At 53.6% G+C, this 26,938-nt stretch overlaps 3 protein-coding genes across 5 annotated transcripts; 2 read left to right on the forward strand and 1 right to left on the reverse strand.

The window, feature by feature from the left end:
* The first annotated feature begins 203 nt into the window (after positions 1–203).
* On the forward strand, positions 204–4,850 carry SPMIP6 (sperm microtubule inner protein 6). Its single transcript, XM_056323701.1, has 6 exons — positions 204–275; positions 2,066–2,210; positions 2,757–2,859; positions 3,079–3,357; positions 3,491–3,595; positions 4,808–4,850. Exons 1-6 carry the CDS (start codon positions 204–206, stop codon positions 4,848–4,850), a joined length of 747 nt encoding a protein of 248 aa, XP_056179676.1.
* Positions 4,851–5,732: 882 nt separating this feature from the next.
* Positions 5,733–18,371, forward strand: LOC130142284 (myogenesis-regulating glycosidase-like). Of its 3 annotated transcripts, none has more exons than XM_056323889.1 (2): positions 5,733–5,810; positions 13,077–18,371. In XM_056323889.1, the coding sequence occupies exon 2, from the start codon at positions 13,214–13,216 to the stop codon at positions 15,248–15,250; it is 2,037 nt and encodes a 678-aa protein (XP_056179864.1). In that variant the 5' UTR covers positions 5,733–5,810; positions 13,077–13,213; the 3' UTR covers positions 15,251–18,371. The 3 variants fall into 3 exon arrangements, with proteins under 3 accessions (XP_056179864.1, XP_056179862.1, XP_056179863.1); XM_056323887.1 differs by having other exon boundaries at positions 5,749–6,149; XM_056323888.1 differs by lacking the exon at positions 5,733–5,810 and adding an exon at positions 6,294–8,689.
* A 3,738-nt stretch (positions 18,372–22,109) lies between these two features.
* Positions 22,110–25,206, reverse strand: LOC130142283 (myogenesis-regulating glycosidase-like). Its single transcript, XM_056323886.1, has one exon. It carries the CDS (start codon positions 24,637–24,639, stop codon positions 22,543–22,545), a length of 2,097 nt encoding a protein of 698 aa, XP_056179861.1. The 5' UTR covers positions 24,640–25,206; the 3' UTR covers positions 22,110–22,542.
* Positions 25,207–26,938: the final 1,732 nt, after the last annotated feature.

Raw genomic sequence — 26,938 nt, forward strand, 5'->3', positions numbered from 1 at the left:
ACAGCAGTGGCACCAGCCTGGTTCCATTTCCTATGTAGGCTGCAAGCTCCCAGTCCCGCGCAGTGCTGCTCATCCAGCGGGGCATACCTGGGACCCTCGGGGACTCCAAGCACTCCTGTCCCAACAGGCTGCTGCACCGTGTACCTCTTCTCCAAAAACCACAAGACCCTCATCAGCACATGCACTGACTCCTACTGCCCACCATGCTCTTCAAAAAGACCATCCAAGAGCAGGCTCCACAGCAGCTCTGGAAGGAAAACAAGTTTGTGACAAAGGTAAATGCTGCAAGAAGAGGAAACCGCAGGGTTTCTACCCCTACTCAGCTGCAGATGCTCATTGTCTGGTCGGGGGTGGCACAGGGACTCATGGGGTGCCTCACTGCATGTGTGTAATGGTGGGGATCGTGCTCCCTGGTTAGGAAAGTGTTTGACACCCTACGGCCTGTGCTTGCTGGCTTCTTGTCCCTGCGAGCTGCACCCTACAGTGGCTTCAGGCTCTCAGGGCTGGCAGTCAACAGCACAACCTCTCCTATGTCAGCCCTGTCCGTCAGTAGGTTTCAGAGTATTGAGGGGGTGTTAGAGAAAGATTGGTCAAAGAAACTTTCTAAGACTTGTTTTGGAGTTTAGAAAGCAGGCGTTTATTATGGTGCCAGGAGCACGGGGGATATCTCCTCCTAATGTGCTCACCTTATCCTTAAATACAAGTTCCTTGTATTCTGTACAATCATACATAGATATTACATTTCCCCAATATCCCATACATACTCAATTGTCTCCCCAGTATTCATTTACGTTAGTCCTGCCTTCCTTTGCACTTGTGTAGTTCCTTCTGAATTGAATCAAAACGCTGCTTTTGTGAACACCAACCCAAATTCATTTCCAATTACTTCATGACCTGGTCACCTTAGTCCTCTTGTGATGTTACTTGGCAAAACCTGCTGGGTTTCCATTAGATTCAATCCATTCTTTTCATTCATCCATGAGATTCAATCCGTTCTTTTCTTTCATCACAGATGTTCCTTTTAAGTTAGATCATAAATCTCATCCATATCATACCAGGTCTTCTTGATCACAATCTAATAATTATACTGATACAAGGACATCTTGGTTACAATCTAATAATTATACTAAGGCTTTGCATATACTGAAGTTACACAATAAACTTCTGGTATCACTGGTATCAGGGACAGGGTCTACTGAAGAAGGGAAACTGAGACAGTGGCAGGGCTCAGCCCAGGGCTGCTGTGTGACACTGTGGCAATGGGGGTGGGGGGTGCAGATTGTACAGCTCTGAGAGCTGCTCCAATACACAGCCCCCTGGCTCTGCTCAGCTCCAGCTGGGGGGCATTCCCTGCCAGGGTGACCTTGTGAAGGGCTGGGGGAAACCTGAGCGCTGGTCCTGGAGGAGCAGGGATCCCTGAGCTGCGGCCTCACTGCAGGGGGTGTCTGCAGGACATGCAGCTTTCCACACACAGGCTAACAAGCATAAAGACTGTGATGCAAAGCACACCACAAACTGGCTCATCTCTTGCAGCCTCGTTAGCTTGTGCATTATAATGAGGGAGCCAGCAGAGGGCATGGAGAGCGATGTCACCGCTGAGCAGGGTCAGAAATGGCTCATGCAACCAGGGCACCTATCTGCCCCACAAGACCCAAGCCCTCTTGGGCTTTGCCAGCTGTAGGACATTGGTTTGGTCCTGTCACTCCCTTCCCAACATCTGCTGGCCTCACACCTGGCAGTCCCAGGGCACCCACCCCACCTCCCACCCTGCAAAGTACCTGGATGCCTATGAACATGCTGGGTGCAGGGTGAGAGGAGCCAGCGGTGCTCAGCCATGCTTCATCTTCCAGTTTCAGGCAAGCAAGGAACCTGCAAGTGGGATCATGGTGCTGCTATGACCCACATGCCTACTCACGGCGAAGGGAAGCTTGGTACGCGGCTCTCCAGCTGCATCTCCAGCATTAGACTCTGCCTGGTAATCGGCTTCACTGTGTGGCCCAACGGCTGTGAAAGCAGATGCTGCCACATGGCCTGGGTGTCTCTCCCCCATCCCTGCTGTAAGTAGGGATTAACGATGCCTCTGGTGCAAAATCCAGCAAGCCAAGGTCAGCCCAAGCAGCTAGTTAAGGCAACAATGCAGGAGTACTACAGGAACACCGGTGACCTCGCTGCATACTGGCCTGACGTGTACTGGCTGGCCAGGTCCAAAGGTACCATCAAGGTCCTGCTGTTTCCCTGTGTCACATGGGGCACACCTCCACGGGGTTGGGGGGCTGAGGGTGCTGGCAGCATCTCTATTCATCCCCACTTCTGCATGCTGTGTCCTACCCTCAGTGGCAAAGGGACCCTCCTGCAGTATCTGCGCTTGTGGGTTTGCTGCAGCCACCTGTTCCCATCCCTGCACTGAGACTGTCACTGTCCCAGGGATGTCCATGGGTCCCCAGGATTATCTCCTTTGGTGGCCCCTAAATACCCCCGGTGGTAGATGCTGTCTGGGGGACACCCAGCTGGCACCCCATAGCCCCCAGGGACAAAGGCTGTGTGGGCCGGGACAAGTGGCCAACAAGCCAGAAGTGGTGGCTGTCACCTCCATCACAGATCCTTAACAGGACCTCAGAGGCAGCACCTCTGACATGACCCCTGGCCCCATGGCATTGCATTTTGGGGAGAGGGGGAACAGGTGGGACTCTGGCTGTCCTCCCATGCCCCCAGCACCACAGCACACCCCTGCCTGTCTCTTTGGCATTGCAAACCAGTAACAATTGCAAAAAAAAAGCACAACTCATTTTTTGTCAATGAGAATGAATACATCACCAGGAGAACAAGTCTCTACAACAGCACAGCCTCCTCCTACCCAAGGTAGATGCCAGCCCCCCTGGCCCTCCACACTGGAGCCTCCTCAGGTGCCACCAGCATCTTGGGCTCTGCAGTGAAAGGTGGCAATCCTGCAAGGGCTGCCATTGTTCCTTGCAGGAGACAAAGGGTGAAGATCTTCCTGCATACCCATGGTGATACTCCCTGAAACCCACTTGCCTGAATCGACCTGGTAACTACCCTTGCCCTGTCCTTGTACTCCAGCTGTAGCTGTGCCTGTGCCATTCTGGAATCCATCTGGGTGATGGTCTGGCTGCCCCTCCTTGCCCTTACCCTCCCCATCCCTTCACTTTCAGAGGGGGAGGTGGTCGCTGACATGGCTCACAGGCTGCCCGTGTACACTGTGATAGGGAGGGGGCCCTCCCAGGGCTACTACAGCCCCTGTCCTGGGCACCGCTACTGCCTGCAAGGGCTCAGCTACTCCATTGATGGAGTCCCTGCCAACAGAAGGCATCTCCACACACTAGGAGAGAGGGCTGTAAGGTTGGGATGGCTTCAGCTGTGATGGCTTCGGTTGGGATGGGATGGGTTGCCTTGGGTTGGGATGGGTTGGGATGAACATGACTTCCCTTGTCCTCGGGGCCACTGCTCACCCTGCCTTCTCTGTCTCTTGCAGGAGTATGCCCTGCTGCAGTTACAGCCCCAGAGCCATGTTCTGGACATCTACACATCACCTCCAGCCATCGTCCCTCTGCAGGAGCCCTACATACAGATGGGTTCAGTGGGGGGAGTACTTCAAGGTGGTTGTCCTGGGGGCAAAGCTTCTTATTTTTTTCCTAATGCCAGCCAGCCACTAGCTCTGTTTTCATTAGGGTTTCATGCAAAATTTCTCAGAGGGTTAGTCTGGGGATGATGGTGAAGACTGCAGACACCAAGGGGTGGCAGGTCCCATCACAGTGCCCATGCAGGCAGCAATGCTGCTCTTGCACCTCCATCTCACAGGCTCAGTGGATGTGACCAGGCAGGGCAGGACACCGCTGCAGTGCTGGGCTGTGGAGTATATTGTTGCTACCCATGGAGAAGCAGTTGCCAAATTTACTCCCAGGACAGGTGTTTCTATGCTTGGTCTCATCCAGAGGCCCCTGGGACTGTACAGCACCTGAAATCCTGCTGGCATCTCTGAGCCCGGCTGCATGTGGCTTAGCATCTCCCAGATTGTGGGGCCATGTCAGTGTTTCTTGTGCTGCTTTTGCATTTTCTTTTGCCATTGTTTGCTCTTCTTACCCAAGAACCTGTTCCCTGGTCACACCGTTCAGTAGGCAGTAACCAGCCCTGTCCATCACCCACTGCAGGTCTGGCAGCACCTTTTAATTTCCATACTTTTTTACATTTAGGATGTCACCATTGCTGGAGCAGCTTTCTTCAGCCCTGGGGAAGCAGCAAGGGGAGAGGGGAGGCTGTTCAACCAGCTTAGTTGTCACTCTGCTACTGCATCAGCCCCCAGCGGGCCAAAATTAGGCATCAGGCTTTGCAGAAAATATGATTGGTTTTAAATACCCGAGCCCAGAAACTAAAACCAAACAACAAGAACAAACAGGGAGCATTCGATTCCCCATAGATGTCCCTATGCCTGAGCCTCAGAGAGACGTTTCTCAAGGCCTTCAATGAGGAACAAGAAGATTTTCCTGGGCTGAAGCAACTCGGGGAATGAAGATTTTAGGAAAATGACAGTGCAAGAAAGAGTGGGTGTTTGCAGGGTGGGAGACCTGCTGGAAACAGCTCGCTGAAAATGGCAAAGCCAGGGAGCTTCAGCTCTTCTGCCCGGGCTTGGCTTTGGCCTCAGTGCCCAAAGACACCCACCAAAGTGGATGGGGGAGGCTGCATGTCCACTGCTCACCCCTAAGCCATGCTGGCAGCCAGAAACAGGTTTTCTGCTCTTCTTCCTCACCGGAGTTTTGTCCTCCCATGGCTCATAACTTATCTGCTCTCCTAGGTGGGACACAAGCCACTTCAAAATGACCGGGGGAGTCCAGTGAGGCAGCTACACCATCCACCCCGAGTTTATCTCAGAGGCTTACCCTGCCCCATGGTGCTGGTGAAGAGCAAAGATGAGCTTTCGTTAAAACTGGCTTGGGCAGCATTTCCCCCTTAGACCGTTTCCTACAGGCTGGGGCGGGGGGGGGGTGGTCCTGGGGAACGGGGAGAAACTTCAGCGGCTGCTGTCTTGGTGGGCACTTGAACAGCCCTCAGGGGCCGGTACCCTGCCACCACCCTCGAGCTGGAGAGCAAGAAAGCACACAGGGAAAAGGCCTCAGAGCACAGCAACACAGCCAGAAATGGAAGCAGGCACTGACACCCGTGTTTGTCAGCTTTGTGCGGGGCTGCTTAGGATGTGCTCGCTTTTGCCAAGTTATCCAGGAGGAGTTGCCACCCCTATGGGATACCGAGCACGGCCACGGCCTAAATAAGGAGGGGGATCTGAAAGCAGCACGTAATTAAGGAAGGCGTGAAATGCCCTTCTCTGGCTATGGTCTGGGAGCCCAGCGCCAGCTGGCAACGCCACCCGGGGCCGTCCCCGTGCGCTGCAGATCACACACACACGGGTCCGGCGTCCCCTCGGGGGCGACGCGCCAGCACAGACCATCGGGGGCTCCCCGCTCCTGCGCCCGCACCGAGCGGCAGCACAGCCCCGCCCGGGGCAGGGAAAACCCCACCAGGGCCCGGCCCCAAGCGCCGGCCAGCACCGCCCTGGGGGTACCAGCACCCCCGGGTGCCTCCCCCCGGCATCCCGCGGCGGGCGGGGGCCGAACTACATCTCCCAGCGGGGCGCGCCGCGCCGGGGGGGGCCGCGCCGGGGGGCCGGGCGGGGGGGCCGGGCCGGGGCAGCCGCGGGGCGGGGCGGCGGGGAGCGCCCAACCCCGGAACCGCGGCGGGCCCGGCCCCGCTGCCCCCCGCCCCGGTGCCGCGCACAGCCCGGCCATGGCCCGGCGCCGCCGGTAAGTTTGCCGGGTGCCGGGCTGCCCTGCTGGGGGGGTGCGGCAGCCCCGGGCAGGTTTGGGGTGCGCGTCCCCGGCTGGGGGAGCGGCCGGGCGCGGGGCCGGCGGCGGGCGGGGCGCCCCGTCCCGCAGAGCCCGGTCCCAGCCGGCGGCGGGCGGGCGCGGAAGGGCCCGCGGGGCGCGGGGTGTCGGTGCGGGCCCCGGCCCCGGCCCGGGGTGCCAGCCTTCCGCGCTCCGCCGCGCAGGGACCACGCGGGGTTTCCGTGTGCGGCGTGGGAGTCTGGCTGCCCGGAGGAGTTTGTTGGAGCCCGGAGACACGTCGCCGGCCCCGCTTGCAAGGTGCAGCTTCATCTTCTGCCGCTGGACAGATGTTTGGCAGGGAAACCTTAAGCAGATGAGTTTACGCCGCGCGCGTTTTGGAGTGGTTTGGAGTGGTTTGGAGTGGTTTCTGGGACAACCCCTCCATCAGCAGGTGCTGGCGGCGTCCATGAGTGGCCAGAGCTGTTTTAGAAAGCACAAATCGTTCCTTCGCTTTTCCCTCTCCCTCTTGGGATGCTCGAGGTGCCCAAAGGGCAAGTGCCTGGCACAGCAGACACCCGCAGCCCGGTGGGCAATGAGGGTCTGGTGGTTGTGGCTGCATGGCTGGATCCGCACATGGAAGAGTTTGCCAAGGAGCACTTTAAGGGACTGGTGGTTGCATTTGGCCCAGGGCTGTCCAGCATCGTTGGCTGTTGGATACAGATGCGAATTCAGGGTCCCGAGTTGTCAGCCCAGCTTTGTGAACTATCTGCCGCTCTCTGGAGCTGCCAGCACCTGGAGCTGGGTGGTGACTCAGTGTCTGGAAAATCGCGAGGGCCATGCCACAGGGATGTGCTTAGGTTTCCACTCCTTCCCCATATCGCATCTTAGTGCTTGGGTGTCGGGATGGGCTCAGGTTTCAGCCTGCCTCAGTGTCTGAAACACTGAGTGCTCCCAAAGCGCCAAATCAGGTCTTTTAAGAAATTACCAAGGGGGGAAAATAGGGCATTCGGTCCCGCTGTGGGGAGGTTTGTCTTGGAGGATGGAGATGAGCAGGAGTGAGATTTAACATCCACAGGAGCACTGGGGAGGGAGGCTGTTGGGAGTGATGGGGTGGCAGATGAAACACACCTTGTATCAGTAGGGATTGGGTTGGGGGACCAAAAGACAGCAGCAAAGACACTGAAATCTTTATGGCTGTATGTCTTATATGGCAGACATGAAATAAGCTAAGAGTGGACTGGTGCTTTGCACCAGGGTTTTGTGTGCCTGCCTGCTGGACCACGTCCTAGCCTGGGTCTGGCTCCTTTGGTGGGAGCCATGAAATTACTGCAGTTATTGCTCTCCTTTCTTTTTTGGGCAGATTTCTGTCGTTCTGGCATGGTGCTGCATGGAACAACTTGTATTTGGTGTTTTGCTTTTGCCACAGTGGACACAAACTGCGTGGTTTTAGTGGATGCCTGTCTGAGAGCTGCTGGCCCTGCCAGTGCTAAGGAGCTGGCTGCCGGGCTCTGTGTTACCCCATGGATTGTAACTTCAAGGACAGACTGCCTCATGCTTCCCCAGGGGCTGTAGGACATCTCCAAAGCGGACACAGAGTTGTCCTTGAAGGGAGCGCACTGTCCAGTGCACTTTGATACAAATAGACCAGGAGGGCTCACTTTATTTTAAAGTCTCCAGAAATCTTTGCCGCTTAGAAATTCGGGTGCTGTGAGGTGCCTCCAGGCTGGTGAAAGTGAGAGCCCTCAGTCATGGTTTAGTCATGAGCTAGCAGCACTGCAGGTGGTGTGCAGGGTTAAAGTGAATATCCAGCTTATTAAAACTTCATCTTGCTAATTAGCACAGGGTGAAGAACAAAGACAGACCAATGTTGTAAAGGGGGAATTGTCAGGAGTGTTAAATATTAAGTCATCTGCTGCCAGAATTGACTCCCAGTGGTCTTTTTGTATTCATGGTTAGGCACTGGATGAGGTGTCTAAATGGGTTTAGAGCATCACTTGACACTGGCAGCTTTAAGGGACATAACCGGGCTGTAAAGTGACAATTCCTACAATATAGGTGAAAGTATTTAAGGCTGGGCAGAGCTAATACTGCAGTTTCAATCCTCCTGTCTGCTATTCCAGGTGGAGCAAGGTGTCAGGAATGCGTCTACACTTTGCAGATGAGCTCTCTATTCACGTGCCCCCCTCAGATTTGGGGTTTATCCTCTGGATGCCTAGTGCCGTTTAATCCTGGCTTACAAACCAGCCGGTAGTGGTAGGGCTGCTTGTTTCTCTTTGCTTAAGGCAGCCTCTTTACTCTGCTGAATCATGACTCTGCTTAAAGTCACAAGACTTGGGGAAGAAAAAAAACCCCACCAGAAAAACCAAACAAAACCCCGTCTTGTTTTTTGTTTTGCCTTCTGATTCTGGAGAGCCTGCAGATGCAGGAGGGGATGAGTCTAGCAGTCCTTCCCACTTACCTGGCAGGGAGGAGAGATGCCAGCCCAAACCCCGCGACTCCAGGAGCTGAGGCTTTGCAAAGCGTGTGCCCTTCACGCCACCACGATGCCTGCAGCACCCGCCTCTTGGCCAGGCACAGCTGCCTTGGCACACCCCAGCTGGAGGGCTGGCTGCTCACGCATCCGTCACGGTGCCTGAGAAAACACGCCGCTGACGTGCTGGTCCCCTCCTCCAGCCCACGGACGCAGGCTGCTCCAGCGGGGCGCAGCCAGTGCGTAGCCCTGAAACACCCCTGTGTGATGGAGAGGACAAAGCTGCTGGGGACGTGGAGATGTAGAAACGCTTATTTTTCATGTGCTTAAAAAAACAGCTGTAGCAGAGCCAGGCACCGGGCAGGGATCCCCAGGAGGCGATGGATGGGTAAGTACCGGTACCATGCCCCCAGCAGGACGAGCTGCCTCCTGGATAGGACTGTCCGTATCCGACAGCCAGGTGCTACGGGGAATTTGCTGCCGTGTCTTGCTATGGTGGCAGCAGCCCCAGCAGCTGACATCTCCCACTTCACAGGAGGTGCGGAGCCCCCACCACAGCCTTTCCCTGAGCCCCTCGGACCAGGCAGCATGTCAGTCCTTGTTGCGATCGCAGCAGTGATGGTGAAGGCAGAGTTCCCCTGGGAAGGAGGCACTGTGTCTGTCCCCCCGCTGTCCCTGTCCCACTAAGGCAGGGTGGCTGCCCTGGCTTAGGGGTCGGCGGTCTGTGCCACCTGCATTCACCCCGGGGTGGCTTGTGCACCATGGGGATAAACCCATAGCCCCAGGGTGATCTGGTGCAGTGTCCGGGGGGGATCCTTGCAGGTGGCTCTGCGGGGCTGGGGGGGAATCAGTGCCTCTGATCCATGGCGAGGATGGTCTGTGTGGGGAGCAGCCCTGCACCCCTTGGTGGCACTACTACCAGGTGACCCTGCCTGTCCCACCCTCTCCCATCAGTGCCAAGCAGCTGGAACACTGATTTCACCCTTTAGGACTCCAAAAAGTCCTACATGGAACTCCAGTGCTGCTGCACACCCCTCTAAGGGAAGTTAAAGCCCCAGGAAGGGTTTGCTGGTCCCCCATCTCAGGTTTGCAGAGTCCTTTGGGCAGGGCTGGTCTCCTGCAGGGGGTTGCAGGGTGGGCACGCGGAGTTTTTTTCACCTCTACAAGCTGTTTTGCAGAGCAGTAATTTCCCCTGTAATTTGCCATCATAATTCCCTGCTCTTTTAGGGAGTTAGAGATGCCTCCTGGTGAAATCTGCAGTGTTTCCAGTGAAATCTGTGGTGTTTCCTTAGCTCAACTCCTGCCAAGATGTTTGAGGAGGAGGTGGTAGGACCTTGCAATGGAGCGGAGGGTTTCCCAGCATGGGAAATCAGTGTGTGTCCCCTGCACGAGCTTCGCCCCGTGTGCCATTCAGAGCTGACCCCACCAGGACAATGGGGACCAGTTACATGTTAGGACTCTTTAAAAAAATGTCCTAATTGCAAAATTCCTGGGGTTAGTGGTGCTGTGGGTCTCGCAGCCGGTGGTTAGCAGTGGTGTTGGTAAAAATAGAAGCGGTCAAAAAATGGATTTTTATTTTTACTCCATAAAGTGTGTCCTGCTCAGATGTTTTTCTTTCTTCTCGAGCTGAGAGGCAAGACAACTCACTGCTTTCACAGAACAGCAAGAAAAACCTTTGTTTTGGGTCAGCTGGGAAGCTGCAAGCATGCTGTTTTGCTTTGACACCCTCCCTTCCCATTTTCTTTTTTTTCTTCTTTTTGAGGAGTTAAAGGTCACTGCAATGTCATCTTGGAGCAAAATAACAAGTTTGCATTAAAAAAAAAATGTTGAAACAGGCTTTGCTTGAACAGGCACCTCTGTGGGCTGTAGCTCACAAGTGTAAGGTGGCAGGCATCTCTGGGCAGCTTGGGAAACTTACCTCTCATCTGGGATGGAGCCAAGTCACTGACTGGAGAACATACATTTTGTTAACAAGGCAAAAAAGTAGAGGGGCTGGACAGGCACAGAACAAGATCCTGTTTTTATGTACCTCCCTGGCCCGTTGATGTGCTGGGCAATGCCTGCAAACACCCTTCTCAGCATGTTTATTGAAGTGGTACCCAAGCAGGTGATATCCATCAGCCCTGGGCAGCCACAGTGGTTTGATTCTGGTTCAGCCAAAGCAACCAGAACAGGATAAATCCACCAGCTTGCACATCCCTCCAAGGCAGATCAGTGTCCAAGGGCCACAAAAGGATGCAAAACCCTTCTTAAAAAACACATTATTTCTCTACTGGCAGCGGCAGTGCCAGCTCCTTCATGTACGTCATGAGCTCTAGCCCATGGGGGGAAAAGAAAGAAAGAAACAGCCTAAAAATAGAGCAGCTTCGAAGCAGTTCATAAATAATAAACCGTCCTCCTGAAAGGGAGATGAAAATTCAGAAAATCCCTAAAGCCCTGGGGGCTGCTGTCAATTTTACATAGGGTGTGGAGGTGGCTGTCCCTGAACCAGCAGTGTCAGCCATTTTTGGGCTTAAAACCCTAAGAGCTGTGGGAAAGAAAACACCATTTATTTCTTTTTTTTTTTTTTTTTTTAGAAAACATGAAAACTTTAGAAAATTCTTTTCCCAAAGAATTTCCAAGTCCTGCTCAATGGAGGCTGCACGTTATTCCCCCCTTCCCCCCCCCCCTCCCCCCTTGACCTTTGCAGTCCCCAGATAAGGCATGCATGAGACACAGGGTGTGCCTCCGATAGTGACAGGTATTTGCATCTCGCTCTCTGGCATCTCAAAAATTCCCAGTGCTGAGAGGGAGGGAGTTCTTCTGGTCTCAGCATACCCATCTATATTTCCAGAAGCAGCCTGACACTTGCAGTGCTGCTCAGCTGTGCCGGTTTTGTCTGAGACCCTTCTGCAAACCTCCTCCCACCACGCCGTTCCCCAGTACGATCCTGCACGGCACCCGAAAGCCAAGGAGGGGCTGACAGGAGGAATAAAGTTTTATCCCAAACACAGCATTTTCCCACCACCCTCTCCTCCCTGTCTTTATTGCTCTATTTTTGCTGGACTCAGCTGGTCTTAAATCACACGTGCTGGTGGGTGAAGGCCCTGTTCTTCTCCTGTGTGACAGAATCCAGCCCTGGGTGACACAGCTGGGGTGGTTGGAGCCACCCCCATCCCATGCCAGGGCTCCTTGCCACCAGCGAGTGAGGGCTAGGTGGGACTTGGCCAAGGGACAAGTGGTTTAGCTAAACCTATGGCCCGTTCAGGCTAATCGCTTCCTAATGCTGTGGTAATCCCATTTAAAGCAGCTGGCAGTCTAGAAAGTTGCCAGCTCCCAGGGGAAGGTTAAAATGACCCAGCCGACAATGAAAATGTTTCCCCAGCTACAGGGTCTGGCACAATGCATGTTTCAAGATGAATATAAAATGCTGGATGTTCTGTTGAGCCTGTGCACAGATCCTATCTGCGTTTACACCCAGGTGTCCCTGTAGTGGAGTAGCAGGGTTTAGGTGATGTTCATGACCCCTTTCTGCTTTACTTGGCCTTTTTTGGGGAGAAAGATCTGTTTGTGGTACAGAAGAAAACGTGCTCTGGCTTGTCATGCTTGTAGAGGGTTCGGTATTTCATTTTGGATCTTTTCTTTAAAAAAGAAACTGAGTCCTTTAGAGGGTGTTGCTGATAAAGAGGGGGATTTTTCCCTCTGGTTTGCCTGGAGCTGGCAGGCTTCCAGCCCCAGCCGCATGCTGGTGTTTGCTGGTGCTGGGCAGGTACTGGCCAGCTGGTCTGCGGCTCTGCAGCTTCTTTCCTTCCCCTGCTCCTCCTGCTGCTAGGTTTGTTTCTTGTTGTCCCGTGTCCTCACTTTACTTTTCCCCTCTGGATCCCCAGCACTGTGTTTGGCTGAGCCCAGCCAGCTCCTGGCCAAGAAAAAGCCGTTAGGCTCTTGGTGCAGCCTGCTTCCCCGGGGCCGTGCAGGGGGAGCAAGCTGGAGATGAAACACAGCCCGGAGCCGTGCTGGATGGAGGAATAGCCCTTTGGAGGTCTTGCTGTCTGCCCCCCAGACCCGCTGCAGGGGTCTGCGTGCAAGGCAGGAGCGAGCTGCTCTCCTCCCGCTCGGGGCTGCTGGTGCAGTACCCCCTGCGGCCATGCTTTGCTGCACAACGCACCCCCTACGTGCCCCCCAAAACCAGACGTGAGCCGCCGGTACCCCTGCCCTGTTTAGCCATCCAGGAGCTGCAGAGAAGCAGGTATTTACCGGCTGTACCTCAAAGCATTACCCAGCTGGAGCGGCCACGGTGCGCTGGGATGGCGAGGGGACAGTGCTGCAGATAAACTGAGTTAAATCTGCCAGGGAAGGCAGTTTGATTAAAATTAAGAGCAGTGCTTCATTCATTTGCAATTCAAAACTGTCTTTTATGGCTTTTAGTTAGCCCTGTCCCTTAAAGGTACTGTCAGTGAGCTGATCCAGCTCCTGCTCAGCCTCCTCCTACCCCCTCCCAGTCTCTGCTCCTGCCTTGCTGAAAGTCTTCCCAACAAAAGAAAATTAATTATGGCAATGATTTGGTCCTTATTGCCCTGGCGTTGTTCTCAGTGTGGGGCTCAGTCTGTTCCCTGCACGTGTTCTCTGCCCAGGGTAATTGGAGATAGCCTCTAGTACTAGGCGTCAGCGCCTGGCATGTCCCAGACCGGCAACGGGGGGACGGGGGGAACTGCTGAAATTGAGATGGCAAATGGATGACAAGCTGTCCCTTGATTCAGAGTTTTTTCTGAGTCTATTTATATCCTCTTCTTTTTCAGAGACGGGTGCTCTGGGACTCTGCAGAGGTGGGAACTTTCCTAACAGTCCATTTTCTTCTCCTGAGAGCCCCAGGCTGGCTGCAAAGAGATCTTCCTTCCCACCCCACTGCAAAAAGCTCTAGAGAAAGCAGAGCATCATGTACACCTTCCTGCCCGAGAACTTCACACCAGTGAAGCAGAAGCCCTCCAAGGAGCTGAGGCCCATGCTTGGGGCCATCTTGCTGGGCCTCATCCTGTTCATTGCAGCGGTGGTGGCTTGGTGCTACTACACAGTGTCCCTGCGGAAGGCGGAGCGGCTCAAGACGGAGCTGATGGACCTGCGGGCGGATGGCTTTGTCATCAGGAACCAGCACGGGGAGGTGGTCTTCCGCCTGGCCTTCCGCTCGGGCAGCCTTGACCTGGAGTCGTGCTCCAAGGAGGGCGAGATTTTGAGCTGCACGCGGTCGGGCAGGGGTCCGCTCAACTTCTTCATCCAGACGGTGAAGCCCAAGGACACGGTGATGTGCTACCGTGTGCGCTGGGAGGAGCTGGCGCCCGGCCCGGCGGTGGAGCACACCATGTTCTGGGAGGACGCCCACTGGTATGGGGGCTCAGAGATGAGCACCCAGCACTGGCCCATCCGCCTGGCGGGCTACCAGGAGCCCATGCCCTACGTGACCAGTGATGTCTACTCCTTCCGCGACAGCTTTGGCGGCATCCTCGAGCGCTACTGGCTCTCCTCCAAGGCGGCGGCCATCAAGATCAACGACTCCGTGCCCTTCCACCTGGGCTTCAATGCCACCGAGCGCGCCCTCTTCTTCCAGGCCCGCTACAAGGACTCACCTTACAAGCCCCCACCGGGGCAACAGCCCTTCCCCGAGCTCAGCTACCGCGTCTGCGTGGGCTCCGACGTCACCTCCATCCACAAGTACATGGTGCGCAGGTACTTCAACAAGCCCTCCAAGATCCCTGCTGAGAACGCCTTCCGATACCCCATCTGGTCCACCTGGGCCCTCTACAAGAACAATATCGACCAGGATAAACTCTTGCGATTTGCTGAAAAGATCAAGAAGTACCGTTTTAACTGCAGCCACATTGAAATCGATGACATGTACACACAAGCTTATGGGGACTTTGACTTTGACCCTGTCAAGTTCCCCAACGTAACAGAGATGTTTGCAAAACTGAGGGAAGACGGGTTTAAGGTCACCCTGTGGACTCACCCTTTCATAAACTACAATTCCTCCAATTTTGGGGTGGGAATTGAGCGTCAGCTGTTCATCAAGGAGCCGTCTGGGCGGCTGCCTGCCATGGTCGAGTGGTGGAACGGCATCGGGGCCATCCTGGACTTCACCAACCCAGCAGCCCGGGACTGGTTCCAGAGCCACCTGCGCCAGCTCCGACACAAGTATGGCATCTCATCCTTCAAGTTTGATGCAGGTGAGACCAGCTACCTGCCCAAGCAGTTCAGCACCTTCCGCCCACTCTCAGACCCCAGCATCTGGTCGCGGCGCTACACGGAGATGGCCATCCCCTTCTACGAGCTGGCTGAGGTGCGGGTGGGCTACCAGTCACAGAACATCTCCTGCTTCTTCCGCATCATTGACCGTGACTCCGTCTGGGGCTATGAGCTTGGCCTCAAGTCCCTCATCCCCACGGTGCTCACCATCAGCATGCTGGGGTACCCCTTCATATCCGCTGACATGATAGGCGGGAACTTTCTCCCCAACAAGACGGAGGGCGCGGTGGAGATCCCCGACCGGGAGCTGTACGTGCGGTGGCTGGAGCTGTCAGCCTTCATGCCCTCCATGCAGTTCTCCATCCCGCCCTGGCTCTATGACAAGGAGGTGGTGGAGATTGCACAGAAGTTCACGGAGCTCCATGAGTCGCTGGTGGCCCCGCTGCTGCTGGAACTGGCTGGGGAGGTCACTGACACAGGTGACCCCATCATCCGTCCAATCTGGTGGATCTCACCCCGCGATGAGGCCACTCACAGGATCGACTCCCAGTTCCTGATCGGGGACACCCTCATGGTGGCACCTGTCCTGGAGATGGGCAAGCAGGAACGCGACGTCTACCTGCCAGCGGGCAAGTGGCGCAGCTACAAGGGGGAGCTGTTTGAGAAGACCCCGGTGCTGCTCACGGACTATCCTGTTGACCTGGATGAAGTTGCCTATTTCCTCTGGGTTTCCTAACAGGCTCCTCCATTAGCTTCTGGATAACCATGCCTTATCTAGGACTTTGTAAGAAATAATAATTCTAATTGCACATTACATTTGAGACTGGGATTGAGGAAGGGGATTAAATAGGCTTTACTCTCCTTGGGGTAATTTTTTTTTTTTATTTGGAGTCAAGGGGTGATATTTTTTTTTTAATTTGGGTCAGGTGGGAGACTCTGGTTGGGTTACAGTAGGCAGAATTTTTTCTGTATAGGTATGGAAGGAGTTGTCAGCCTGTCTGTAGACACATAGTAACCCCAGTATCTTTTCAGTTTCCAATGTTTTGAAGAAGTGGAGGTTGGTTAGCATCAGTGGGAGTGTTTCTGGTCTCGTGGGAGCACCCAGCGCTGGGCACGGGAGTATGTCGTGTGGGAGGGTTGCTACAGCACAGCCTGCCGTAAGTTTTATAACATGACAAATATATTTAAAATTACTTTTTTAAGAGCAGAAAACTAACTAGAGATATCCGTATGTACACATGTTTTTCCCCTCTTTGGTCTAGTGTGGCACTGGACTAAGAGTTGCCCCATGTTCCTGCTTTCCCATATACCAGGCGGGCCAGGTTACTCACGTGATGTCCAGGTGTTTTAACTGTATGGGCTGCGTATTGCTTGCTGGGGCAGCTGCATCCCGCCTCCTCATCCATTTAACACCCACTGCAAGGCACTTGCCTGTGTGTTTTACCTTGAGTGTCAACATTGCCTTTCCGATAGTGGCCCCGTCCATACCAGCGTGCCCCATTACTCCTTTTAAAGCGTTTATGGCCCTGCTTCATTACCTGATTATCCTGCTGATATCATCCCCTCTGGTTTTTAAGGACAGATGAGCTTTCAGGTTTGTCGCTGGCAGAAGGACTGCCTGGAGCAAAGCTGTTCTCAAAACATATGTGTGGCGCTTCCCCGGGAACAGCCGGTTCCCATGAGTGGCACGTGTCTTGGATTGACGGTGATGTCTGCTGCTAGTCGGCTTGCCGGTGGGTGGAAAACACCAGCTTTTGCACTGGTGGGTCTGTGCCAGCGGGTGTTCTCACTGCACCCACGGAAGCGTTCCCATCTACTGTGAAATTAAGCTAATACCCATCTCCATCTCAGGTTGCAGTTAGAGGTCGTGATTTTTAGAGGGTTTTCCCAAAGCAGCACTCCTCTCTCCCTGAGAAAATTAGGGGCCTTCCTCACGCAGCATTTGTGGTGCTGGAGGTGTGGTTGCTGTCAGAGGCTTCTGGAGGGGACACGGGGTGACATGGTGCTCCACCCCAAGTCCCCGTCAGCTGGGACGGAGCTGCAGAGATGCCTCTTTCCCAGCTTTCCCATTTGTTTTTGTACGGGAAGATGCATTTATAGGGACTCATGAGCAATCTTTGCTCTGAGACAGAGCAAGCAAACAGGATCGCAGTCTGGCAGCCTTCCTCCCCAGGGCAGGACATGCCCGGCTGTGCCCTGGTTGAGAGCACATTTCAGCACCTGAATTTTTAATGAGCCTCTGCGGAATGGAGCCGTGTTGGCTGGTAAGGTTTGGGGCACTCTGCCCAGGCTACGGCCAGCCCAGGAGAGCTCAGCATCTGTGGGGTTTCTCATAGGATTGTGTCTGGGCTGAGTGTCGGCCTGGCACGAGTCCGCCACCCATGGTCCTGTGTTTTGGCTAGGGTTGGGTACCCGTGAGGATCTTTCTCAAAGCCCATCTTCCACCACTGGGCTTTGCAGGCTGCAGAAAAGAAGATGCACTAAACCTGGGGGTTGTGTTGGAGTCCAGGAGCGGAAATTCAGGTGTTTAGGGAAAATCTGAAGTGCTTTTATAGTTAGGAAGAAAGTGAGGATGTCGACTTTGAAGAGTGCTTTGGAGCACAGGGTGCAGAGAGGGCTTCTCCAGCCCCAGCAATGCATGCTTTGAGGCCATGCAGAAAGGCTATGCTTTGAGGGGCTCCAGCTCTTCTCTTTCAACCTTTGCTTATGAAATACTTGTCCTCCCCTGGCATAGGAGTCATTGGGTCGAGGTGATGTGGCTGCATAGCTCAGCTGCCAGTGAAGAAGTGGGATCCTTGATACAGGACTGTATGGGAAGGATCTCAGCATGACCAGGCGATGTTGCGTGTCTTCTCATCCCCTGTCTCCACTGTGCCATTTACCATATCTCTTACTACTAAGAGGTAAGGCTACGTGAAGAGAAACACAACACTCCTCTTAGTATCCCTTTACTACTAAAATGATGGGAGCAGCCAGATGAGTGCCTTCCGTCTCCTTGCAGTGGTTTCAGGTGCTGTCAGGAAAGTCACAGAGGAAATTCTCCATTAGACACAGTCTTCCTTCCCCTCCCCTCAAAAGAAAGGATTTTATTATAAAATTTTAATTTTCTTTTTATTTTATTATATGAATAAATGGGTAAGATTGTGGAGTACTCTTATTTTTCTAAATGCTGTATTTAGGGGGTAAGTGGTCATGGCTATTCAGTGCTCCAGCTAGGAGAGAGGTAGAGCTGTTGGGAGGACATAAGGGATGATGCTGAAGAGCAGGTCTGTATGGATGGCTCTCTGTGGGTCCATGGCACCTAGCCTGCCCCACATGTTGGGGACAGGCTCAGCAGTGCTGCCTCAGGCTCTCACAGGCTTCTAGGTGCCCTTTCCATCCAACTTTTTACCAAAACCACTATTTCTAACACTATGCTGTAGCACTGCAGGACTCAAGGACCTCTAGGACCTCACAGACCACAAGCACTCTGTGCACAGACACTTTGGGAACTGCTACTAGGAATATTTCTGTGATTTACACCGTGGGTCACTGGCCAAAGCTGGGTTTAGTTCAACTCTGCCAAGCAAAAGACCTGAAACAGGTCTGGGAGTTGGATTCAGCCTTTTCCATCCCAGCCTACAGCAGACCATGGGTGAGCAGCAGGTCCACATGATGCCTGTATGATTGAATTTTGAAGCTTGCACTGTTGTATGTTGGATTTTCTGGATACTTGTGTTTGTACACACCATCCTATGTCAGACTGTAATGCTGGTGGGTTTTTTTTTAACCACTTTTCTAATCCTTAATTGTTAATGAAGACAGAACTGTAACTTGAATCACCTCGATTGATATAAAATTTTGGAAAACAAAAGGAAGTTTAACTATGTCCATCTGTACCAAGTGTGTGGGGCTGGTGGTTCAGGCAGATTTGTTTGTGGGGTTTTTTTTCACCCTAGACTTGACTGAAATGAGAGTTGAGATTGTTGTTTCATGTAAGGCTTGCAGCCTGCAGCTTTGATGTATGTTTTAATGGGAGGATCTGGCAGCCACCCCACTCTTGTGTTTGGAGTGGTGGCAGGAGACGGGGAGGTGGAGATGAGCCACTGGATCATGGATCACATTTCCTTGGGTCCAGACAGCAGAGGGAAGAGCTGTGCCTTAGCGCTGGCCTGAAGAAGACCGTGTCCAGGTGAACATCGATGTTGCGTCTGCCCCCAGGGGCAGACTGTCATGCCCCTATTTCTGCTGGTATCTACCCAAAAAAGACCCATCAATGCTGAGTCTGGGGGGTTTGCTGGTCACGCTGCTCTCAGAGGACACATGCTTCGGGACTGTTTGCAGGTGGTGAAGAACAGGAGCCTGTTCTTGGCTTCCCTCAGGCACTCCAGAAGGTCCATCTGGGCCCTGGCTGTCCCCACTGTCCCCGGGGACCCCCTTTCCAGGTGGTGCTGACTGCTGGGATGGGGATGGAATAGATGTTTGTGGGTATGGGAGTGCCAGAAATGGAGTATGTGAAACTCCTTTAGGAGCTTGCCTTGCCCCATGCCACCCCTTTGCCCCACACAATGATTTTCCTGCCCTTTCTGTTGTTGCTGTATGAACCACAGCCTGCCTTGTGCCACCTGGGCATCACTAGCACTGCCCAACACATGTGGCTTGGCTTGAAGCATGAGGCGGTCTTCGATTTGCTCCTTTTGCAATAAAAGACATTTTCTGATGCTTTTTCTTTGCCTTCACCCTTGGGTGCAAGCGGTATCCATACACTCAGCTGATGCTCACACTGTGGAGGTGAAGCTGGCACTGGCTGGAGCCCTGGGGGCAGTCTAGCAACTTGTAGCCCTTGCATCCTTGCAACAAATCCTCAGTAATCCAGGAGTCCTCCCTGGAATCGGTGGGTCTGGGTTTAGTTTGCATCCTCACAAAAGCTGTCACTGTGTGCAGGGAGGGTGTGTGAAGCTTACTGGGCACACGGGTACAGCAAGTGGAGTCTGCTCTGTGCTGGGTCCCAGCTAAGTGGCAGTGCTTGAAAACGCATCCATGGGGGTGTACGGCACAAGGAGGAGTGTTAATGGCAAAGTTCAAACCCCAGTGGGGCTAGAGCAAAAGCCCAATTTGTTTGAAAGCAGATTTCAAGGAGGTGCCTATGGGTGACAGCAGAACAGTGTCTGCTGACCCATGAAACCCTGTCTGGGAGCATGTCTATCCCTGCCTGAAATTACAGCTTTTATTAAAAGTAAGAAAAAAACAAAACAACAGGCAGGCAGGCAGAGCCCAAGGCTGGGGAGGACTGTGGTGAAAGGACAAGCTGACAGCAGCAGAGGCCCTTCGGGCATGTGGCCAGGAAAAAAACAGGCTGGTCAGTCACAGCTCATCCCAAGCCAGGCGGGAGCTGCCAGCCTGCAGATCCCTTGTGCCAGGACAGTCATAAAGGTGGATTGGGCTGATGCAAAACCCCAGAGGCTGAGTAGACAAAAGCAGGGATGTTTTTTTCTTATTTTCTTTCTTTTCTTTTTTTTTTTTTCCCCCAGTAAGGATGGGTGGTTTTTAGCTCAGCAATCATCAATGATTGTAATCTAGTAAACTACCCTCTGCCCCTAGAAAAACAGGCAGCCTGGAGTGAGCGATGGGCTGGGGGAAGTCTCATGTCACCAGCACCTCCACCAAACAGCTCTCGCTTGGCACTGGGAGTGAAAAAAATCAACCAAGACTGAAGCTTAGCAAGGCAAACAAGATGTCCCTTTGGCAGCACACAGCCCCGGTGCAGCAGGAGGGTGTGGAAAGGTGCCCACGGTGCCACCTGCTCGCAGGATGCCTCCAGCACCAGTCCCCCATGGCTTCCTGCGGCTTGGCTGGGCAGTAGGGAAAAGCACTGGAGGAAAGGTTAGAAAGGGATGGGGATTTGAAGGAGAGATTTTTGCAGCCAAAGGGGACCAGGTGGCTTGAATCATCCCAAGAGTTTGCAGAAAGTGTCAGTGATGCTTTTTTTTTTCTCTCCCAGCTGATGCAGGCGAGCAAGCGGAGCTACGTGTACAGACCACACTGATTATGGGCGCAGAGGTGTGGTGTGAAGGGGCTGGAGCCTGGCCCTCCCACCTCTCCCCAGTGCCAGGGGCATCAGCTTTTCAGAAAGCTTTTTCTCTTGCTGCAACAACCAGAGGACCCTCTGGCTGCCCCAAGCCTAGTTGTTGGGGACCCCTCAGGGCTTCAAAGCAGCAACTGAGAGATAAAGCATTCAGAAATGCTTCTCATCCTCAGGGGAGACACAGCAGTGAAAACCACTATCCTGGAGTGGGAGAAAGCCCATGGTGAGGACTCAGAGATGGTCTGTGAACCCTGAACACCACTGCCAGATAGAGCATTGCTTTCCCTTTCACATCCACAGATTAAAGTGGGGGTTTACCTCCCATCGCCACACCAGTGATAGTATTGCTGCAGCTTGAGCTGCTTTCAGGAGCATCTGGAAGATGTTCTGGCTCATCACAGTTGGCACTGCTCCTGTGCCACTGTGACCATGCCAGGTCCTTGTGGCATAACAGACCCACTGATGGGTGATGAGGGCCTCAGCCAGTGTTGGGGCTGCTTCATCTGAGCACCAGTCTGGAGTGAGTGCCATGTTCTCCAGCCCCTCTTTACTTTTTGTATGCAGCAGCTCTGGGGCAAAACTCTAAAGAAAGGAGCTTTATCCTGCCTTGGGGCCACACACAGCTTTACATCCCAGTGCCTACTAGCAGCGACGTGCTGGGGTCAGCAAAGGAAACAGTCCTTTGCTTTGGGAAGGTGCACTGCAGCCCAGAGACCGCAGGACCTTCCTAAACTGCTGAGTCATGTCACCATTAAACTTCTCCCTGTCTAAAACCAGGAAAGATTGGACCAAGAGTGGAGAGTATTTCACAGCCAGCCTGCCCACCCAAGCCTGCAGGTGCTGCTGAGATACCTTCAGCCAGAAGTCACCTTCATGGACAGAAGGATGCCGGCTCATGGACAGGGATCTCCATTAACACAGCTGGTGGCATGGGAGAACGTTTTTCATGGGGAAACTGAAGCAGCAGGGCGCTTGGGCTTGTTTTTTAATTGTCTGAACTCTCCTGGGACATGAAAGATTACACCTTCTGGCTCTTAATGTGGTCCCAAAATGCACATGAATCCTGTTAGGTCCTAACCCATGCATGACTTGGTGCAAGGTTTTAACCTTGACTGCCATGAGATTTCACCACATGCTTACAGGCTTGGCTGAATCCACACCATGGACACGGTCCTCAATAATTTCTTCCAGCAAAAGGGGGGAAATGGTTGCCACAGCATCAGCAAATGCTGTAGCTTCTTTCTCCTCGCTCAGATAGCACAGGCCACGGGAAATGGAAACTCTTCTTATTCCTGCATCAGCACCTACCTGACTTGCAGGCTGAAAATAGAATACCTTCCACTTCAGGATAATCACAGACTGTTTCTTGTACAAAAAGTACTCTGCTTCAGCTGCCTCCTTCATTAATGAAATTATAAATATCTCAAGGGGTCAGCTGTGAAACTCAGTAAAACAAGGGAGTCCGTGTAAATGCCTTTATAAACCAGAAGCATGCATGGCATTTTTTGCTGGGAAAAGATTACAGCAGAGACCATGCTTCTATATCAGCGGTCCTCAAACTACGAGCCCGTGGGCTGGATACGGCCCCCCAGGGTCCTCAATCCGGCCCCCGGTATTTAACAGACCCCCCCGCCCCCCACCCCTGCCAGGGATTTGGGGGGGAAACCAAGCAGCCGCAGATGACTGCCTGCCACTGCATCCGCGCCGGCCCTCTGTTTAAACAGTTTGAGGACCCCTGATATATATATTATATTTGTCAGACTGCAATAACGAAGATGGCCCGTGAATATTTTTTCATAAGTAGGTTATTCTACACCACTTGCCACACAAAACAGAGGTCTCAGCGTTTTCTTCACATTTCATACTGAAGTATTTCTACTTCAAAACCTACTAAAATTCACAGGTTATTAAAGTCATTGGTTCATTAATCCCTGAGACCCTTGCACAGCTAATGGAGGAGCCTGTTAGGAAACCCAGAGGAAATAGGCAACTTCATCCAGGTCAACAGGATAGTCCGTGAGCAGCACCGGGGTCTTCTCAAACAGCTCCCCCTTGTAGCTGCGCCACTTGCCCGCTGGCAGGTAGACGTCGCGTTCCTGCTTGCCCATCTCCAGGACAGGTGCCACCATGAGGGTGTCCCCGATCAGGAACTGGGAGTCGATCCTGTGAGTGGCCTCATCGCGGGGTGAGATCCACCAGATTGGACGGATGATGGGGTCACCTGTGTCAGTGACCTCCCCAGCCAGTTCCAGCAGCAGCGGGGCCACCAGCGACTCATGGAGCTCCGTGAACTTCTGTGCAATCTCCACCACCTCCTTGTCATAGAGCCAGGGCGGGATGGAGAACTGCATGGAGGGCATGAAGGCTGACAGCTCCAGCCACCGCACGTACAGCTCCCGGTCGGGGATCTCCACCGCGCCCTCCGTCTTGTTGGGGAGAAAGTTCCCGCCTATCATATCTGGCAGTACAAAGGGGTACCCCAGCATGCTGATGGTGAGCACCGTGGGGATGAGGGACTTGAGGCCAAGCTCATAGCCCCAGACGGAGTCACGGTCAATGATGCGGAAGAAGCAGGAGATGTTCTGTGACTGGTAGCCCACCCGCACCTCGGCCAGCTCGTAGAAGGGGATGGCCATCTCCGTGTAGCGCCGCGACCAGATGCTGGGGTCTGAGAGTGGGCAGAAGGTGCTGAACTGCTTGGGCAGGTAGCTGGTCTCACCTGCATCAAACTTGAAGGATGAGATGCCATACTTGTGTCGGAGCTGGCGCAGGTGGCTCTGGAACCAGTCCCGGGCTGCTGGGTTGGTGAAGTCCAGGATGGCCCCGATGCCGTTCCACCACTCGACCATGGCAGGCAGCCGCCCAGACAGCTCCTTGATGAACAGCTGACGCTCAATTCCCACCCCAAAATTGGAGGAATCTGTGTGTATAAAGGGATGAATCCACAGGGTGACCTTAAACCCGTCTTCCCTCAGTTTTGCAAACATCTCTGTTACGTTGGGGAACTTGACAGGGTCAAAGTCAAAGTCCCCATAAGCTTGTGTGTACATGTCATCGATTTCAATGTGGCTGCAGTTAAAACGGTACTTCTTAATGTTTCTTGCAAAATGTAGAAGTTTATCCTGATTTATATCTTTTTTGTAGAGGGCCCAGGTGGACCAGATGGGGTATCGGAAGGCGTTCTCAGCAGGGATCTTGGAGGGCTTGTTGAAGTACCTGCGCACCATGTACTTGTGGATGGAGGTGACGTCGGAGCCCACGCAGACGCGGTAGCTGAGCTCGGGGAAGGGCTGCTGCCCCGGTGGGGGCTTGTAAGGTGAGTCCTTGTAGCGGGCCTGGAAGAAGAGGGCGCGCTCGGTGGCATTGAAGCCCAGGTGGAAGGGCACGGAGTCGTTGATCTTGATGGCCGCCGCCTTGGAGGAGAGCCAGTAGCGCTCGAGGATGCCGCCAAAGCTGTTGCGGAAGGAGTAGACGTCACTGGTCATGTAGGGCATGGGCTCCTGGTAGCCCGCCAGGCGGATGGGCCAGTGCTGGGTGCTCATCTCTGAGCCCCCATACCAGTGGGCGTCCTCCCAGAACACGGTGTGCTCCACCGCCGGGCCGGGCGCCAGCTCCTCCCAGCGCACACGGTAGCACATCACCGTGTCCTTGGGCTTCACCGTCTGGATGAAGAAGTTGAGCGGGCCCCTGCCCGACCGCGTGCAGCTCAAAATCTCGCCCTCCTTGGAGCACGACTCCAGGTCAAGGCTGCCCGAGCGGAAGGCCAGGCGGAAGACCACCTCCCCGTGCTGGTTCCTGATGACAAAGCCATCCGCCCGCAGGTCCATCAGCTCCGTCTTGAGCCGCTCCACCTTCCGCAGGGACACTGTGTAGTAGCACCAAGCCACCACCGCTGCAATGAACAGGATGAGGCCCAGCAAGATGGCCCCAAGCATGGGCCTCAGCTCCTTGGAGGGCTTCTGCTTCACTGGCCTGATATTTTCAGGCAAAAATGTTTCTTTGGCATCCTGCTTTTGAGCTTTTCCATGTTTTCCCACACGTTGGGTCACCAGACTGTCCATGACTCCTTTGCAGTGTTAACGCCTCATTAGAAACTTTGCTGCTGAATCTTTTTTTCTCCAACTGGTGGACAGAAAATCAAAGATGCTACATGAAGATGTTCAACGTCTCCTTTCCAAAGTCTGGCCTCTCACACCTGCAGTGTTATTTCATGAAACAGAGGGTTATAAAGAGCAAAAAAGCAATGAAATCTTGCTAATGGCCATAGCTCCTCTCCTCCCGTTTGCAGCCTGGCAGCCTCCGTGGCCCCGCAGCTCTGGCTTGCTTTGCTCTGTGCAATGGCAGCCCGTTCACGGGCAGCTGGGCTGAACCTTTTCAGAGTGGGGCTGTGCCAGGATTCCCATGACCTTCTCTTGGCTGCATCCTGCAGAGCAAGGGTGAAGGGAGGAAAGTCAGCGCCCGGAGGAGAATGGGGCCAGGGAAAGGGGCTGGTACCTGAGCGTAACAAGCTGGACATCACAAGCTGATCTGTTTTTACACTAATTATATTCCCTGCTGAATTTCCCGACCTGTGCACAAATTCTCTGCATCAAATGCAGGCAGGGAAACACCGTGCTGAAATGTCAAGCCTCTTGTTCCCCACCACTCCCCCCGGGATGCAGCTGGCAAATGCTATTTGATCTCCCAGCATTCTACTCCTTCCCTGAGCTGCATGGGGACATGGGGATGCACACACTTTGCAGCCAGCACTGCACTGCTCTGGGGTGGCAGGGCAGAACCCTTCAGCTGCCTTGCTGCCTATCCCAGAGCCATCACCAAGGACAGCCCCTCTTGTCTTAGCAGGGGAAAAAGAAGATCTTTCCCTACATCTGCATCTTAATTTTTTAATCCTAATTCAGTTCTTGTAACTCCCAGGCTCATGCCAGGCAAGATACTACAGTGCAGCGAGGGGTAGAAGATATTTAAGCACAGAGTTTGAGGGTGGGTGTACTAAACTAAAGTTGTTGCAAGACCAGGACTACACTAAAGCTTTGTTTTGCTGAGAAATGCACAAGAAGATGACACATGTGCCAGCTGCATCAAGGGTCACCAAGCCAGCTGGTGCAGTGCAGCTCACAGCACCTGAAAGCATCCATTGCCAACAAAAATGACAGGTAGGGGAAACTGAGGCAGGTGGCTCGAGGCAGTGATCTCAGTGCAACCGGGCTCCTGGCTTCCCTGGGCCCATACTGGGTCTGGGTGGTCTGAAAGGATGAAAATTTGCAGAGGTCTATATGGGGAGGAAGAAAAAGAGCCAGCTTGCTCATCCAAGCAGTGCCCAGCAATACATGCCAGGCGTATTTACCCACGCTGCCATGACATCAGTACCTAAGTATACAGAGATGATAAGCCACCCAGGGATCCATTAAAAATACCAGAGGTCACCACATTTTGGATTGATCGCAGCAGCCTTCTAACCACCCAAATGAGCTGCTCAGTCAGTTTTCGTAATGTGTTTTCCAGGTCAGTGAGGATTTGATGAGAAAAAGAGACAAAGTGGATAAAAGTGATCCCAGGCAAGCCCTGGCCAGGGTGGGGGGTGAGAGAAGGAAGGTTGCTGCTGCCCCAAAGAGATGGTGGTCTGGGACAGTGACCATTCTGGGGAGCAGGCTGGGTTACACACGTGCTCGGGGTGCTCTGCCAGCCCCAAAGTGCTCAGACCTGGCAGCCTCCCCAGTGCTGGCCTGGCTCCTGGACACGGCTTTGCAGCTCTGGCTCAGGTGGTTTCCAGCAAAACCCTGGTGTTTTCCCAAACAACCCTTTTGCTTTGAAGATGTTTTTATGTGCTGGGTCAGCCCTTGGCTGCCACCCTTGGAGCTTTCCTCATCTTCTTCCTTCCTCTTTCTGCCCTCCCAGCCAGCCTGGAGACAGGACTCTCCTTTAAGATAAGTCCCACCATTTTCAAGGGTGAAAAAACAAGGAAGGGAAAGGGAAGGAAAATCGGTTTTCCAGGACTTCTGCTTTTTTTTTTTTTTAAAAAAAAAATAATCTGAAACAACACATTAAAAAAACCAAAACACGCAGGGACATGAAGACTCCAAAATCTGCACAAGAACAAAGGATGTGGGGGAAGTTTCCCAGCTTTCTGTGCAGTGGTCTCTGTCTCAGACTTTAAATCCCTCAATTTCCCCAGAAGCCAAAGATCAAAGATGGTATATAAGGGAGTCAGGCCAACCTGTCCTGTCCCCAGGGCCTTTTGGATTTTCCTCCTTCCTATGATGTGGCAGGATGTGGCATTGGTACCCCAGCCCTGCTGCTCATGGAGGAGAGGTAAGATGTGGGTGGTCAGTGGGAACGGCAGGCGCTGGCACATCTGGAGGC

Source organism: Falco biarmicus, chromosome Z (assembly GCF_023638135.1).
Source record: "Falco biarmicus isolate bFalBia1 chromosome Z, bFalBia1.pri, whole genome shotgun sequence".
NCBI classification, from domain to species: domain Eukaryota; kingdom Metazoa; phylum Chordata; class Aves; order Falconiformes; family Falconidae; genus Falco; species Falco biarmicus.